The sequence below is a fragment of the Lissotriton helveticus genome, chromosome 9 (genome assembly GCF_964261635.1).
Source record: "Lissotriton helveticus chromosome 9, aLisHel1.1, whole genome shotgun sequence".
NCBI lineage: Eukaryota > Metazoa > Chordata > Amphibia > Caudata > Salamandridae > Lissotriton > Lissotriton helveticus.
In genome coordinates, this window is record NC_136070.1 from 663,959,283 (window position 1) to 663,973,296 (window position 14,014).

The 14,014-nt window shown below is 46.4% G+C and overlaps 1 protein-coding gene across 1 annotated transcript in view; it reads right to left on the reverse strand.

The window, feature by feature from the left end:
• Positions 1-14,014, reverse strand: part of SF3B2 (splicing factor 3b subunit 2) — a 374,355-nt gene that overhangs the window by 203,202 nt on the left and 157,139 nt on the right. The window contains exons 9-10 of the mRNA XM_078660758.1: positions 1,676-1,873; positions 692-820 (exon numbers count right to left, since the gene is read on the reverse strand). Coding sequence (XP_078516884.1) covers positions 692-820; positions 1,676-1,873 — 327 coding nt within the window. The remainder of the gene's footprint in view (positions 1-691; positions 821-1,675; positions 1,874-14,014) is intronic.

The window sequence follows — 14,014 nt, forward strand, 5'->3', positions numbered from 1 at the left end:
CTTCTATGTAAAGCGCTCTGATATCTGCAAGGATCTTGTCCGCGTTATATAAAACTTTCAAAATAAATAAATAAATAAATAAATATAATTAGTGGAATGTAGGATACACAGAAATAGGACAGCAGGGTCGAGGTGTGTTTTTCACGATCCCATCTCTTCTCTTTCCTGTCGATATGACATTTTGAAGTGTGTTTGCTAATTTTGAGAGAAGTGCATCTATGTGTATTTTAATCATTTACTCTAGTTAGTAAACAATGGTCTTGTCTTAACAGACCAGGTTTTTAAATCTCAGAATGGTGAAAACTGTCTACACAGCAATTTGCTGTCACTAAGGCAGCAACTTTGGACCACATGAAGAACATAAGACGAAAAAATGTGTTTTGTCAGAGGTATAACTTGTGTGTGTCCTAGCAGTCACATGAGCTGCATATCAGTTACAGTAATTAGGAGTACAGAGTATCTCAATGCTGACAGGATTCTACAAGACATGTATTCTACTATATCTTGGTTTGCATTACAGAAATTGTTTGGCATGATGAATAGTTCAGAGAGCTCTAAAAATGAAAGATAAATATAAAATTGGAAGTAATGCCTGTTAAGACGCTGAGGGGCATGAATATGCGCAGATACTTCATTTTGCATGGGTGGACAGCAAAGATGCCTCAAGAAGCTGGCAGAGTCCACCACTTACATCGTCGTCATCACTGTCATAGTCATCACTGTCCCTATGCTCCTCCTCGAAACGTTTCTTTGGGACCACAGCTTCCACCTTGTCGGCCTCTGGCTCCTTCTCCTTTTCCTTCTTTACATCATCGGTGAGCTATAGGCAGAAGAATAATAAGGGTGAAATGACAGATTAAATAAAGTTCTGTGAAACTGCTGTTAAATTGATCTGGTGATGTGAACCCATACAAAATACTCAAATAAAAACAAAATAAATCATCTGGAAGTGGTCTGGAAACCAAGACCTTTATGATGCCAAATGAAAAAGTCAACCAATGATTATGGTATAATTTAACTTTACTAGAAATAGTTTTTTGTCTTGTCTGCAGTTTAATTCTTTTTTTGGTTCTAAGATTCAGCTTTAACTTGTTGAACAGATTGGGCTCCATTTTATGGACATAGTGTGAAAACATAAGCTGCAGAGAAAGCCTCAACTTTTCTTTCCCTCACTTCAACAGCTCTACTTGAGCATTACAGTGAAAAAGTCTAAAGGCTGAATGTTCAATTTTGAAGTTGAATGTGGAAATTTAAGAACTGTACAACATTCCATCGAAAGCTCAAAGGATAAGCAATCCAGTTTTAGCAGCTTCCATTCATGTGACCAACACCGCAGTCTCATCTTTTAGTTTTTTTTCACAGTTATTGGTAATGACGGTTCATGGTTACTGATAGCATCACTTTTAAAATCCTAGATCATGAGGGCTCAGATGGGCTGTAAACAATAGTCAGGCTACTACATCATAATCATGTGGCAGTGGAGGAGATTGCTGGGTGAGTACAATTGTAACCCTTGGATGAAGAGAATAAAACCTTTTGATATATTTCAAATACAGCATTGAGCTACACGTGTTCTTTATATCAGAACCTTTTTATGCATTTGGTAACTAAATTCTCACAAAATACTATCAGTAGGCATACCCAGATGACGTTCGTTGAAAAACCACAATCTTACCTTGAAAGCATCAAAGATACGCTTGAAGAAGATGAAGTTGGGATCATAGATTTCCGGCTCCTCTGTTACATACTCAATCTCAACAACAGTGTCCATGTCATGTGACGTGTCCTTCTTTGGAGGGACATTAGCTTTGGCAGGCTCTTTCTTGACTGCAACCTTCTTTTTCTTCTTGCGGTTTCTGCGTCTCCTGTTTTTCTGTTGAGGACAAGTTAAATGTGGGAAAGTACATGAGAGATCACCTTGCAGTACAATACTAGATAAATAGCAGCCAGACAGCAAATTAGTGGTTCGTCTGAGGGAAATGGTATTTTCACCATACAGTGAAAATGTTTAAGGAGCCCTAAAGCTTGGGCGAACTAGTAAGTAATGGGAAGTGTGGCCTCTCATTCACTTTTTAGGAATATCTTCCTTTCAGAACTGTATAGCAATCTAGTAAAACAATTGGCAAAAGAACCATTTTTTCTGGGGAAAGAGTAAACTGCCTTGTTACGCAATACCAAGCACACAGGAAAATGTTAGAGATGAGTGGCGGTAAACATGGATGTGTGCAAGCACCCATATTATATATTATTTTCCTAGCAAATTTCCCTGTACCCCTGGCAAATGCCAGTGATGCTCCATCGAAGGTTGGTTCACAATGTATCTAAACCTTTATCTGTGGGCGACTTGGTAGATAGATCACCAGCATGATGTCGTACTAAATTATTAGAATATTTATAATATGGTAATTAGCATTGCAAAAATCCGGCGTTTGTGACTTCCTAGCCGTAAGAAAGTGACAAACTAATAGATTGCCGGAAAGAGCAAAGCAATAATAATTAGCTCCAACTAATAAGCGTGTATGTCATTTATTAGAATTTTAAGCAGGGGCAAGCACTGGATTGTATTACAACAACCTCAAAGTAATTACTAGGCCAATTCTTAAAGACTTTTGGGGGGCTGGCATCCATGCAGCCCCCGCAGCTTCTGACAGCATATAGTTAATAGATCCAATTCAGTCAAGCTCAAACCAGTCTGCAATTTCATCTGTAGTCCAGGTTCGTTGTGAGCTAGGCCTATGTTCTATGTCACTACAAGCAGAAAATCTTCCTACAAATCTTTTTTTTTTAAACCGGAATTTTTTGTCATAGCATGTACAGTGAGGGCTAGGTGGCACACGACACCTACAAATACAGTTGTTGTTATGTTTGAACTCAAATATGTAATGTATTTCTTGGGTACATGTACAAAATAAGGTGTAGGAAAGTGGGGTTCTGTTGCAGTAACCTCCCCACTTTTTGCCAGACTACTGATGCACTTTGACTTTATGTGCCCTGGGTCCCTGTCAATCAGTTCCCAGGGCCTGTGTTCTTTGCCCAAAACTGTACCTTGTACACCCAATTGGCACTCTCTGGCCACAGGTCAGCCCCTGGTAAATGGTACCACAGGTACCCATGGTACTGTGACCAAGGAAGGCCTCTAAGGGCTTCAGCACTTATTGTGCCACCCTTAGAGACCTTTACACACACTGCCTTTGCAGGCTGGGTCTTTTGGTGCAGAACAAAGTGAAGAGTCGACATGGCACACATCCCTGTGTGCCATGCCTACAACCCACTGCCCCGTCATAGATCAGTCAGCCATCTAGCTGGGAGCCTTATGCCAATGGTGAGGGTACAGGAGCATGAGCACTGTACCCCTATGGTGTCTATGTCAATTCTTAGACAGTGTAAGTGCCGTGCTGCCATTAGGAGTATATGGTGCTGGGAGCTTGTCATTACGAACTCCACAGCACCATAAGGGCTACACTGAAAACTGAAGTTTGGTATCAAACTTCTCAGCACATTAAATCCACACTGATGCCAGTGTGGGATGTAATGGGAAAATGCACAGAAAGGGCCTGGTGGCCTGGTGGGTTCCCTGATTGGTACACACCAGCCTGCCACCACAAGACATGTTTCTGGACCCCTAGGGTGGGAGCCTTCGCTCCCTGAACCCAGAAACAAAGCCTTTCCTGAGCGGAGGTGTTCACAAGCCAGTAAGATCTGTGGCAGGGGAGCTTCAAAGGCCTGGCAGCCTTTGTAATGCGACCCCCAGCCTCTCCTGCTATCAGGAGCAGGACCCCTTCCTCTCTCCCCTCCTTTTCGGTGGGAAGACAGGTGGGAAAAACTAGCCAGCCAGAAGGCATGCCCACCTCTGCCAACTCCACCCCTCAGGTGGGGAGGCGAGGTGAAGCCCTCTTTTAAGTGCCCGCCATCTTGACAGATCTAGATGCGGTGTCTGCTGCATCAAGGGCACATTTAATGGATGCATTTGTAATTAATTTGCCCTCCTGAACCAGATCATAGGTTTTGGCCTTGTATTGGTCAGGCAAATGCTGAATTAGGTCCTCAAGCTCATCGTAGTGAGCCCTATCATACCTGGCTAGCAGTGCTTGTGCATTAGCTATCCTCCAGTGATTAGATGCTTGGGAGGCAACTCGTTTGCCTGAAGCGTCCAGCAGTTTAGACTCTTTGTCTGGAGGTGGAGCATCACCAGAGGTTTGAGAATTGGCACGTTTCCTTGCATTGGACACTATTTATTTTTTAATTTTGAAGGTTTTATATAGCGCGAACAAGACTCTTGCGAGTATCAGAGCACTTTGCAGGTCATAATTTGAAGGCAGGAAACAGTATACAAAGAACAACAATAAAGAATACAAATACAATGAATATATATATATATAGTTCAAGTGAATTTAGCCAGGAGGATAGCTTTCACTTCTCTTTTGAAGGAGGCAGTGGAAGGGATCATTCTTGTTTCACTGGGTAAGGCGTTCCAAATCCTCGGAGCCATACCAGAAAAGCCCCATTTATAAGTTTTTTTCTTGGCGAATCGTTGAGGTTGTAGGAGAAGAGTCTTGGCACTCCTAGAGGCTCTGCTGCCCGTTGAAAGCACCAATTTCTGAGCTATGTATTGTGAAGCGTTGTGGTAGAGGGCCTTGTGTGTCATATAAGCAATTGTTAGCTGAATTCTGGCTTCGAATGGTAGCCAGTTGAGGGCTCTCAGGTCTGGGGAAATGTGAGCTTTTCTCTTGGAACCTGTGATGAGTCTTGCAGCAAAGTTGATCGTAGCTCTTAGCGGGGCTGTCGATGACCTTGGGAGGCCGCATAGTGTTACTGCTCCATATTCCACGCGGGGAATTACTAGGGTTTGAACTGCTAGTTTGAAATCGTGTGCGGGCAGAAAGGGTTTCAGTTGTCGTAGGGTCTTATGGTGGAAGTTGGCTCCTTTTGTTGAGGCGCTAATGTGTTTCTGCATCTTTAAGTTGTTGTTCCCAAAATAAAGTCCCCTCTCCCCTCTGGCCTCCACAAATGCTACAGCGCGGGGATGCCTCCGGGTCACCAGGCGCTCTATAAATCGCTAAATAAATAAATAAATTAAGTTACTGTCTAGTGTAACCCCTAGAGATTTCGCTGAGTCTACTATGAACGGTTGTCCATTGAGAGCTGTTAGGTGCTTCATCCAGTCCAGGATAGTATGAGTTTTGTTCAGGGGGCGATTAAGAGGAATTCCGTTTTGAGGGAGTTAAGTTTCAGATGGTTTTCGGCCAGCCACGTTTGGGTTTTTTGAAGTGTGTTGTTGAGTGATTGGATGTCCTTCAGTGAGTGTATCTTTATGTAAATGTGGGTGTTGTCTGCATACATGAGGAAGTGAATCTGGGTGAGGCTGAGAAGATCAGTAAGAGGTTCCATGAACAGGTTGAACAAGGTGGGTGAAAGGAAGGAGCCCTGTGGGACTCCTAATGTGACTGGCATGGGGTTGGACAGGGATTGGTTGACTTTGAATCTTTGGGATCTATTATGGAGGAAAGAGGCGAACCACTAGTAAAGAATCTGGAGGGAGTTGTTTATATTTTTTATCAATGCAGGTATTGAGAATTCTGGTCCTGACAGGGTCTTTGAAGAGGTCTGGTACGTGTTTAATGACACCTTGGAGCATGGGTAATGTTTGTATTGTCCTTTGTGACTGGGCAAAAGTATCTACCAGGAAGTCTTCCTCCATGGGGTCTGAATGCATTTGTACATTATGATATTGGGAAGCCCTATTAATAAGCTGACTAAACCCTATGTTGTCATCTGGGGGAGATGGACGTGTTTGGTATGCCTCTGGATCAGGAAGGTCTGGAGGATCTGCATTATCACTGTAATTTGCCCATGTGTCGTGTGTTATAGTAGTGTCATCATCAGGGTCATCTGAACGGTGAATATGTCCACCCCGCCCCATAGGTCATCATCATCATCATCCTGTGGTGGCGAGGAGTGTGGAGAGAGTCTAGGAGAGTGTATGGGAGACCTTTCAGCAAATAACGGCTTAGTAGGAAAAACAGGAGAAGAGGGTTGAAGGGGTGAAGTGGTGTGAGGTGTCAAATTTCATCTTGTTTGTGGGGAGACTGACAATATGGCCTGTTTAAGGGTCCACATGCAATGTCTTTTGTTTCGGATCGATAGGATCCGGTTGAAAATGTTTTTCCAGGTTGGCGTCTCCTTTCGGTGCAGATTTCTTCGGTTCCGTATGCGGTTTTGATTTGTGGTCTAGAGTCTTAAAAAGGTTTTTTTGCTGCTTTGATTTCGAGTCGGTAATCTTTTTCAGGTCCGAAGGTTTTCGGGGTTGTTCAGATCCGAGGTCTTGTGGTCTTACAGTGCATAAGAGCTCGATGCTGAGGCCTTTTTTGGGGTAACGGGAGTAGGATGTATTCCCCATTTCGGTACAGACTGTGTTTTTTGGGCACCGATATGCGGCTTGCTCGGTCCCGAGCTGCTGGAAGGCTTCTCCTTTGTCTTTGGAGCCGGGCCTGGAGGCAGGACTTCTGAAGTTTTCTTTCGGTCTTGACTATGGCCTTTAGGCAAAGTTTTGACGGGAGCCTTCTTTTTTTCAGGTGGAACAGCGTATGGGGCAGTTGTACTCACTTGTTGACCTGGAGTGATGTGGTCATTGGAGTAGTCGTCATCAGCTTTGGATATAATGTCTAGCTCCTCTGAATACTCTGCCTCGGGGAAGTCGGGCCTTCATCGAAGATGTCTTCGGGCACCGGTGCAGATCATTGTGCTATGATGTGTCGTCGAGCCCGGCCCTTCTTGGATCGAAAGGATGCGCAGGCCTGGCAATACTTCTCCTCGTGTTCTGGCAAGAGACAAAGGTTGCAGACCTTATGATGGCCGCTGTGTGGAAATTTAGCTCCACACTGGGGGCATTTTTTAAATGGAGTCCTTTCCATTAGCCCTAGGCCCGAATGGCGTCGATAGGCCCAGCGGCCCGCGTGGACGACTGGAACCGAGGATTCTAGAGTCGAAGCACACGAACGAAAACAACCCCGTCGATTAGTGATGTTTTGCGTGTCGAAAAAGGTTTGGAAACACATTACCGAACCGGAGCGCCAAAGTTACATCCGAACCCGATGGCGGAAAAAAACAATCTAAGGATGGAGTCGATGCCCATGCGCACTATCGTCCAAGGGAGGAGTCACCGATCTCGTGACTACAAAGACTTCTTCTAAGATAACAACAAACTGCAATCATTCAAGCCCAACACCAGATGGCGATCTATGCCAAAGTATGAATTCTGCAGCTCATATGCCTCGAACATAATATTTTCATACAAAAACAATTGGTCTGAAGTTCAGTCTTTGAGCGTGAACAACAAACGCTTAACACTGTCCTCTGATACTGCCTTACTGCTCGACCACACTACCACAAATAGAGAGTAAGGTTCTATCTAATTTTACCTCTGCCTACATTTGGGGTTCCACTGGACTCTGTACACACTTTACCTCACTTTGATATTGTATATGCAGAGCCAGCTTTCTTAATAAGGGTTTTATGGATTGCTCTCTGTAAATGCGGTTTGAACTGTCAAAGGGAAGGGGGCGTAGAGTTTAGTCGCCTATGCCATTGCATAATTTTAAAGTGCTGGAAACACTAAATGAAGTTTCCCTATGCTCACCAGCATTCTCTTCCTACAGGTCGTTTTTCAGACTATTCTCACTGTCATTTCATACCTCGTATGTTTTAAAAACTGAACAAACCGAACATACCGACTAAGTACGTTTTTTTCTCTTCCACTGAAATGCACAGGAGTAGACATTCAGGGGGCAGGGAAATGTTTGAGTACAGACCTCATACTCAAAATGATTAGATTTTAGCTTAAGAGGATGGTCACAAACTCACCCCCCAGACATCTTGAAGTTATTGGGGACCCAGCTAACCACAGAGGTTTATGCCTCCCTGTGAGAAAGTGCCACCTTTCTTGCATTGGTATGCCCCACTTTTTGCTGAACTGCTGATATGCTTTGACTGAGTGTGCCCTGGGCTCCTGCCAACCAGGTACCCAGGGCTTGTGTCCCTTCCCTAAAACTGTGTTGAACCTAAAACCCAATTGGCCTCTCTTGCCACCTATCAGCCCCTAGTAAATGGTACCCTAGGTACCCAGGGCATGATGACCAGAGAAGACCACTAAGGGCTGCAGCACTTATTGTGCCACCCTTAGGGGCCCTGTACCCTGACACCCACACACTGCCTTTGCAGGCTGAGTGTCTAAGTACAGAACTAAACAAAGAGTCGACATAGTACACCTCCCTGTGTGCCATGCCCAAAGGACCCACTGCCCTGGCATACCTCAGTCACCCCTCTAGCTTGGTGCCCTATGCTATTGGTGTGGGCACAGGTGCATGAGCCCTGTGCCCCTACAGTACCCAGGGCCATTCCTGGGCACTGTAAGAGCAGTGCTGCCATTAAGAATCTATGGTGCTGGGAGGTCGACATTACGAACTCCACACCACCATGATGGCCCGACTGAGAAGTTTGGTATCAAACTTCTCAGCACATTAAACCCACACTGATGCCAGTGTGAGATTTAATGTAAAATGCACCAGAGGGCATCTTAGAGATGCCCCCTGAAACCTAACCTATAATCCATGTCTGGACTGAGAGGCTGCCTAGGCTGCCCCACAGCAGACATGTTGCTGGACCCCTGGGTGGAGCGACCCGCTGCCCTGGGCATGCAACAATGCACATCCTGGGCGAGACGCTATTCTCCTCCCCCAGGATGGGCAGGGGGAAGCTTCAAAGGCCTGCCGCCTCTGTGAGCTTCTCCAGACCATTTGCTGTACCCAGCAACTGGTCCCGACCGGTTCTGACTCACACTCTGGCGGGAAGACTGGCGGGAAACCCTACGTCAGGAAGGGGGTGTGCCAGCCTGTGTCAACGCCACCCCTCAGGTGGGAGAGGTGAGGTGAAGCACGACCCCGGGCTCAGACCATCTTGAAGATGAGGAGCCCTGCCCAATCACAGCTAGGCTCCTGCCCCCCTCCCACAGGAGTGGAGCAGACTAGGGGGTGTACCCATCCCAGGACAGGGACCTATTGGTCCCTTCCCTTGCCCTACCTGTAACACCCCATATTCCAGTATTCAGGGGCTCCCTGAACCTTCCTTCCTCAGATACCGTTTTGAAAAACAAGAAGAAGAACAACAAGAAGGACGGCCTGCTGTGCAGAACAAAAGGACGGTAACTGACTTGGCCCCAGCCCTACCGGCCTGTTGATCCTTGAACCTGCTCCTGCTTAACCCCGGCGTCTCCTGCGGGCAGCAACCTCGGGAACCCCGGAGGACCTGCCTGCCTTGACCCTCTTAGAGACTGGGACTGCCATGAGCAGAGGCTCTGCTCCAACAGCAACACCCCTGGTGCCAGCCAGGAACCGCAAATCCAGCCTACTCTGCACCCGCAGAGTCCAGGAGGGTGCCTGAGTGAACCAAGACCACGAGGACGTCCCCCCGGCGACTGGGACCCGAAGTCCAGTGCCCAAAGACCCTCCTCGACGAACCAGACGACGCCTGCAGCCTCAGAACCAGAGACCCCCCCCCCAACCGTGACCAGCCGAGGTTAAGATTTCCCGACACCAAAAGACACCCTTGCACCCGGCTCCCTGCAGCCCCCTGTGCCTTCCTTTGGGGTACCTACCTCTTCTCCAAGATCCCAATTTACCTCTCGAAGTGCTGGTCGCACCTGAAGAATCACTGTCCCCGAGTCTGCAGCCTTTGTTCCCTTTTTACCTTTTCCATTGAATAACATTGGGCGCCCAACAGCTCAAAAGCACCCTGCAACCAGCTGCCCGAGTGCCGCTGGAAGTGCAACTACTACCCTACTCTACTTCCCCTGAGTAAGTGACCAGGAGCTCAGCTCCCCAGCCGCGTGGCCTGCTTGCTTGCAGCCACCAACCGAAGGCCCCCTCCCCTCCATTGGATAACATTGGGCCTACCTACCTCTACACCTGGCTGCCCCGGTGCCGCTGAGGGTGTACCAACTGTACCTACCTGACCCTGGGGGACCCCTGAGTCTATGCCCAGAACCGTAACTTCCCCAGTCGAGTACTCACCTGGAAACCGATAACTCACTTTCCTGACATAAGATAACATTGACTGGTTTGACTCGAAAAATCTTCTAAGTGTGAAGTTTTGAATCTCTAAAATATTCCTATAAAATCAGCCGAACACCGAATTCCGAAGGACTCCCCTGTGATCAGGAGAGAAGACAGAACTGTACTTTGAAGCCTAGTACTGAACCGCAAAAGTAATCCTAACCGGGTTTACTAGTAACCTGTACTTTCACCATAGGAATCCATTGTCTGCTGTTCTATGAAATTTCTTCTGTCTTCTTTGTAAACTTGAAATATTCTTTAAAAATCGTACCTACTACTAAGACGTAATTACTTATCTGTCTTAAGTAGAGATCCCAGTGCTGGAACTAGGGGCCCAGTACTGGATTACAAAAGTAACGAGAACATTCTTTACCTGTAACCTGAATTTTCTCCCATAGGATAACATTGCTAGATTTTCACTGAAAAGTTTTTAAGTGTGAACTTTTAAAATACCTTTTTATTCCTTAAAAATCATTGCACTAACCAAAACGTTTTTACTAAACTGTTTGCACTTAGACCCCCAGGACTGAATCTAGGATCCAGTCCTGGAATTACAAAAGTAATCTACAAAGTAATCAACTGTATTTGTGTAGAAAAACCCATTGAGCTCAATACTAAATTGTGTTTAGAACTGTGTTGCCTACTGCAACCCCTGTACCCATTGTATTTACCAAGTCATTACCTTTCTGCAAAGTAATTACCTGAGATCACTCATCATTCAGAAAAGTATATTTTGATACCTGTTGGTTCTAAAAATAAAACAACTATATATTTTGATATAAAAACAATTGGCCTGGAGTTCAGTCTTTGAGTGTGTGAGACCTTTTGCTGACTGAGTGTGTACAACAAATGCTTTACACTGTCCTCTGGTACTGCCTTACTGCTTGACCAAGCTCCCACTTTTGAGAGTAAGGTCAGCCCTGACTTTAACCTCGGTTATACCTCTGGGGTTGGTGGCCTCTATACACACTGTACCTTACTTTGGTCCAGTATATATAGAGCCACTTTCTCACATTGGTGGCAGCGGGGGATACAAACTTGCATTTGTTGGACTACTTCGTTACCATCTGATCACACAACAGAACTCATAAATTGCCTTTAGAATTCTGAAATTGGGTTTTCCAAAATACTAAAAGACTGGTAGGGCCTTGCTTAAAGTCCCATTAGGATTTTAGAAAAATAAAAAAAGTCACTATAGTCTGAGTAGAGGGTTAGAACTGTCAGGTTAGAATGTCTCAACAACCCCCAACTATTAGTGAAGGTAATATGGCACAGGACCTGGTGGAGGAGCTCGACCTCACACCTTACTTACACTTAAATTTCAGAGAACTAAGGTGCTTATAGAAACTGAAAAATATACCTACGGGCCTGCATCCAACCAAAGTAGGGCTCCAGGAGCTCTTGGCTGAGTATGCTTAAGGCCACCCTTCTGAACAGGGTGATGACCAGTCAGAGGAAGAAGAGAATAACCCCCCCCCCCAAATCACCTCTAGGGATAGGAGGGTCCCTGTACCCTTAACCCCAAGAATCACACTCTGGGACCCTAGGACCTACACAGGTGGGCCAGGGCCCAGAGAAGACATTGGGACTAGTCCCAGTGAAGAGGACAGCTTGTTAGCCAAGCTGGCCAAGAGATTAGATCTAGAGTCCAGACTCCTGGCTTAGCCCCCATCTCTGGTGGCAGCAATACCAATAACAAGGATAGAGAGCAATCTTATGATCCTAAAATCCCCAAAAGGATTGTCCCTAAATTTGAGGAAGGTGATGATATCACCAAGTGGTTCACAGCCTTTGAGAGTGCTTATGATATGAGAAAAGTAAAGAAACCTCTCTGGGGGGCTCTCTTGTGGAAACTGTTCTCTGGTAACTGCAGAGACAGGCTTCTGACCCTCTCTGGGCCAGATGCAGGGTCCTATGACCTCATAAAGAAAACTCTGATTGAGGGCTTTGGGCTCACTACTGAGGAGTACAGAATTAGGTTCGGGGGGCTCACAAAACCCAGACCCAATCCTGGATAGATTTTGTAGACTACTCAGTAAAGACACTGGATGGTTGGTTAACTGGACACAATGTGCATGTCTTTTCTGGACTTTACAATTTGTTTATGAAGGAACACATTTTAAGTAATTTCACAAACGAAAAGTTGCATCAGCATTTGGTAGACCGAGGTCTAATTTCTCCCCAAGAATTGGGAAAGAAGGCAGACAATTGGGTCAAGACTAGGGTGACTAGGACAACCACTGGGGGTGACCAAAAGAAGGTGGTTACAAAACCTCCCCAGGGAAAAGGTGGTGAGAATCCCCAAGATAAAAAGCCTGAGTCTTCCAAAGGGCACCAAAAACCTGTACAGGGGGTGGGTCCCAAACTACTCCCTATGTGCCTCAGCCCTATAGGGGGAAGAACTTTGATCCTAACAAGGCCTATTGTAACAACTGTAAGAAGTTGGGACATTTAACTGTAGACACAAACTGCCCCTACAACAAAATCACTAAGGCACCCAGTCCAGCTACCCCAGGGACAGCAAGTCTACAGATGGGATCAGAGGAGTACCCAGAGTCAATCTGGGAATACACTCAAGCTAGTCTAGTCTCCTTGGGGGAAATGGAGTTTGCCAATGTATCTGGGTTACCACCCAGTCTGAAAATGTATTTGCAATACCCCTCTATAAATGGAACTAGAATAGAAGCCCTGGGTGATACAGGTGCCAGTGTCACTATGGTGAAAGATAGACTGGTTTCCCCAGAACAATAATTTATTGGGAAAACGTACCCAGTCACCAATGGGGACAGTGTTACCACTAATTGCCCTATGGCTATGGTGACACTAGGTTGGGGGAGGTTACTGGCCTGAAACTAGTGGTGGTCTCTCCACAGTTACCAGCTGACTGTCTGCTTGGAAATGACCTGGAAACTTCAGCCTGGGCTGATGTAGAGCAAATAACCCATGCAGCCATGCTGGGTATTCCTAGACTGGTGTGTGTGCAAACCAGAGCACAGAGCAAAAAGAAGGGTGAACAAATAGGTTTGGAGCCTGAAAGTATGGCCCAACCAAGAGAAAAAGCAAGAAGACTCGGGACCAGCTTCTACACAGCAAGCCTCTCAGGACCACTCTCCTCAGGGAGAGGACTTGGAAACCCTAGAGGGAACTGAGCCCATGGAGCGTGAGCCTTACCAGGTTGGACTCCTGGGCCCAGGGGGACCCACTAGGGAAGAGCTGTGTCAGGGTCAGCTAGACTGTCACACTCTTGAAAGCCTGAGGCAGCAAGCTGTTTCAGAAGCACAGGGAGGTGTCAGTGGTACCCACAGAGCTTATTAGGAAGAGGGATTACTGTATGCGGAGGCAAGAACCCCCACTCCTGGAGCCACCAGGAGAGTGGTAGTGCCATAGAAGTACAGGGAGTTCCTCCTAACTTTGGCTCATGACATCCCCCTAGCTGGACATCTGGGGCTAAACAAAACTTGGGAGAGGCTAGTCAGCCACTTCTACTGACCCCAGATGCACCAAAAGGTGAAGGAGTTTGTGAGCTCCTGTGTTACCTGTCAGGCCAGTGCAAGACAGGTGGCCACCCAAAGGCCCCCCTGATACCACTGCCAGTGGTGGGGGTCCCCTTTGAAATGGTAGGGGTGGACTTTGTGGGTCCACTGGAACCTCCCACAGCCTCAGGGGACAAGTTCATTCTAGTAGTAGTGGATCATGCTACTAGGTAACCTGAAGCAATTCCTCTTAGGGTTACAACAGCCCATGCACTAGCCAAGGCCCTCCTGTGTGTCTTCGCCAGGGTAGGGTTTCCTAAGGAGGTGGTGTCAGACAAAGGTTCCAACTTCATGTCTGCTTACCTGAAACACATGTGGAAGGAGTGTGGTGTGCAGTACAGGTTCACTACCCCTTACCATCCACAAACCAATGGC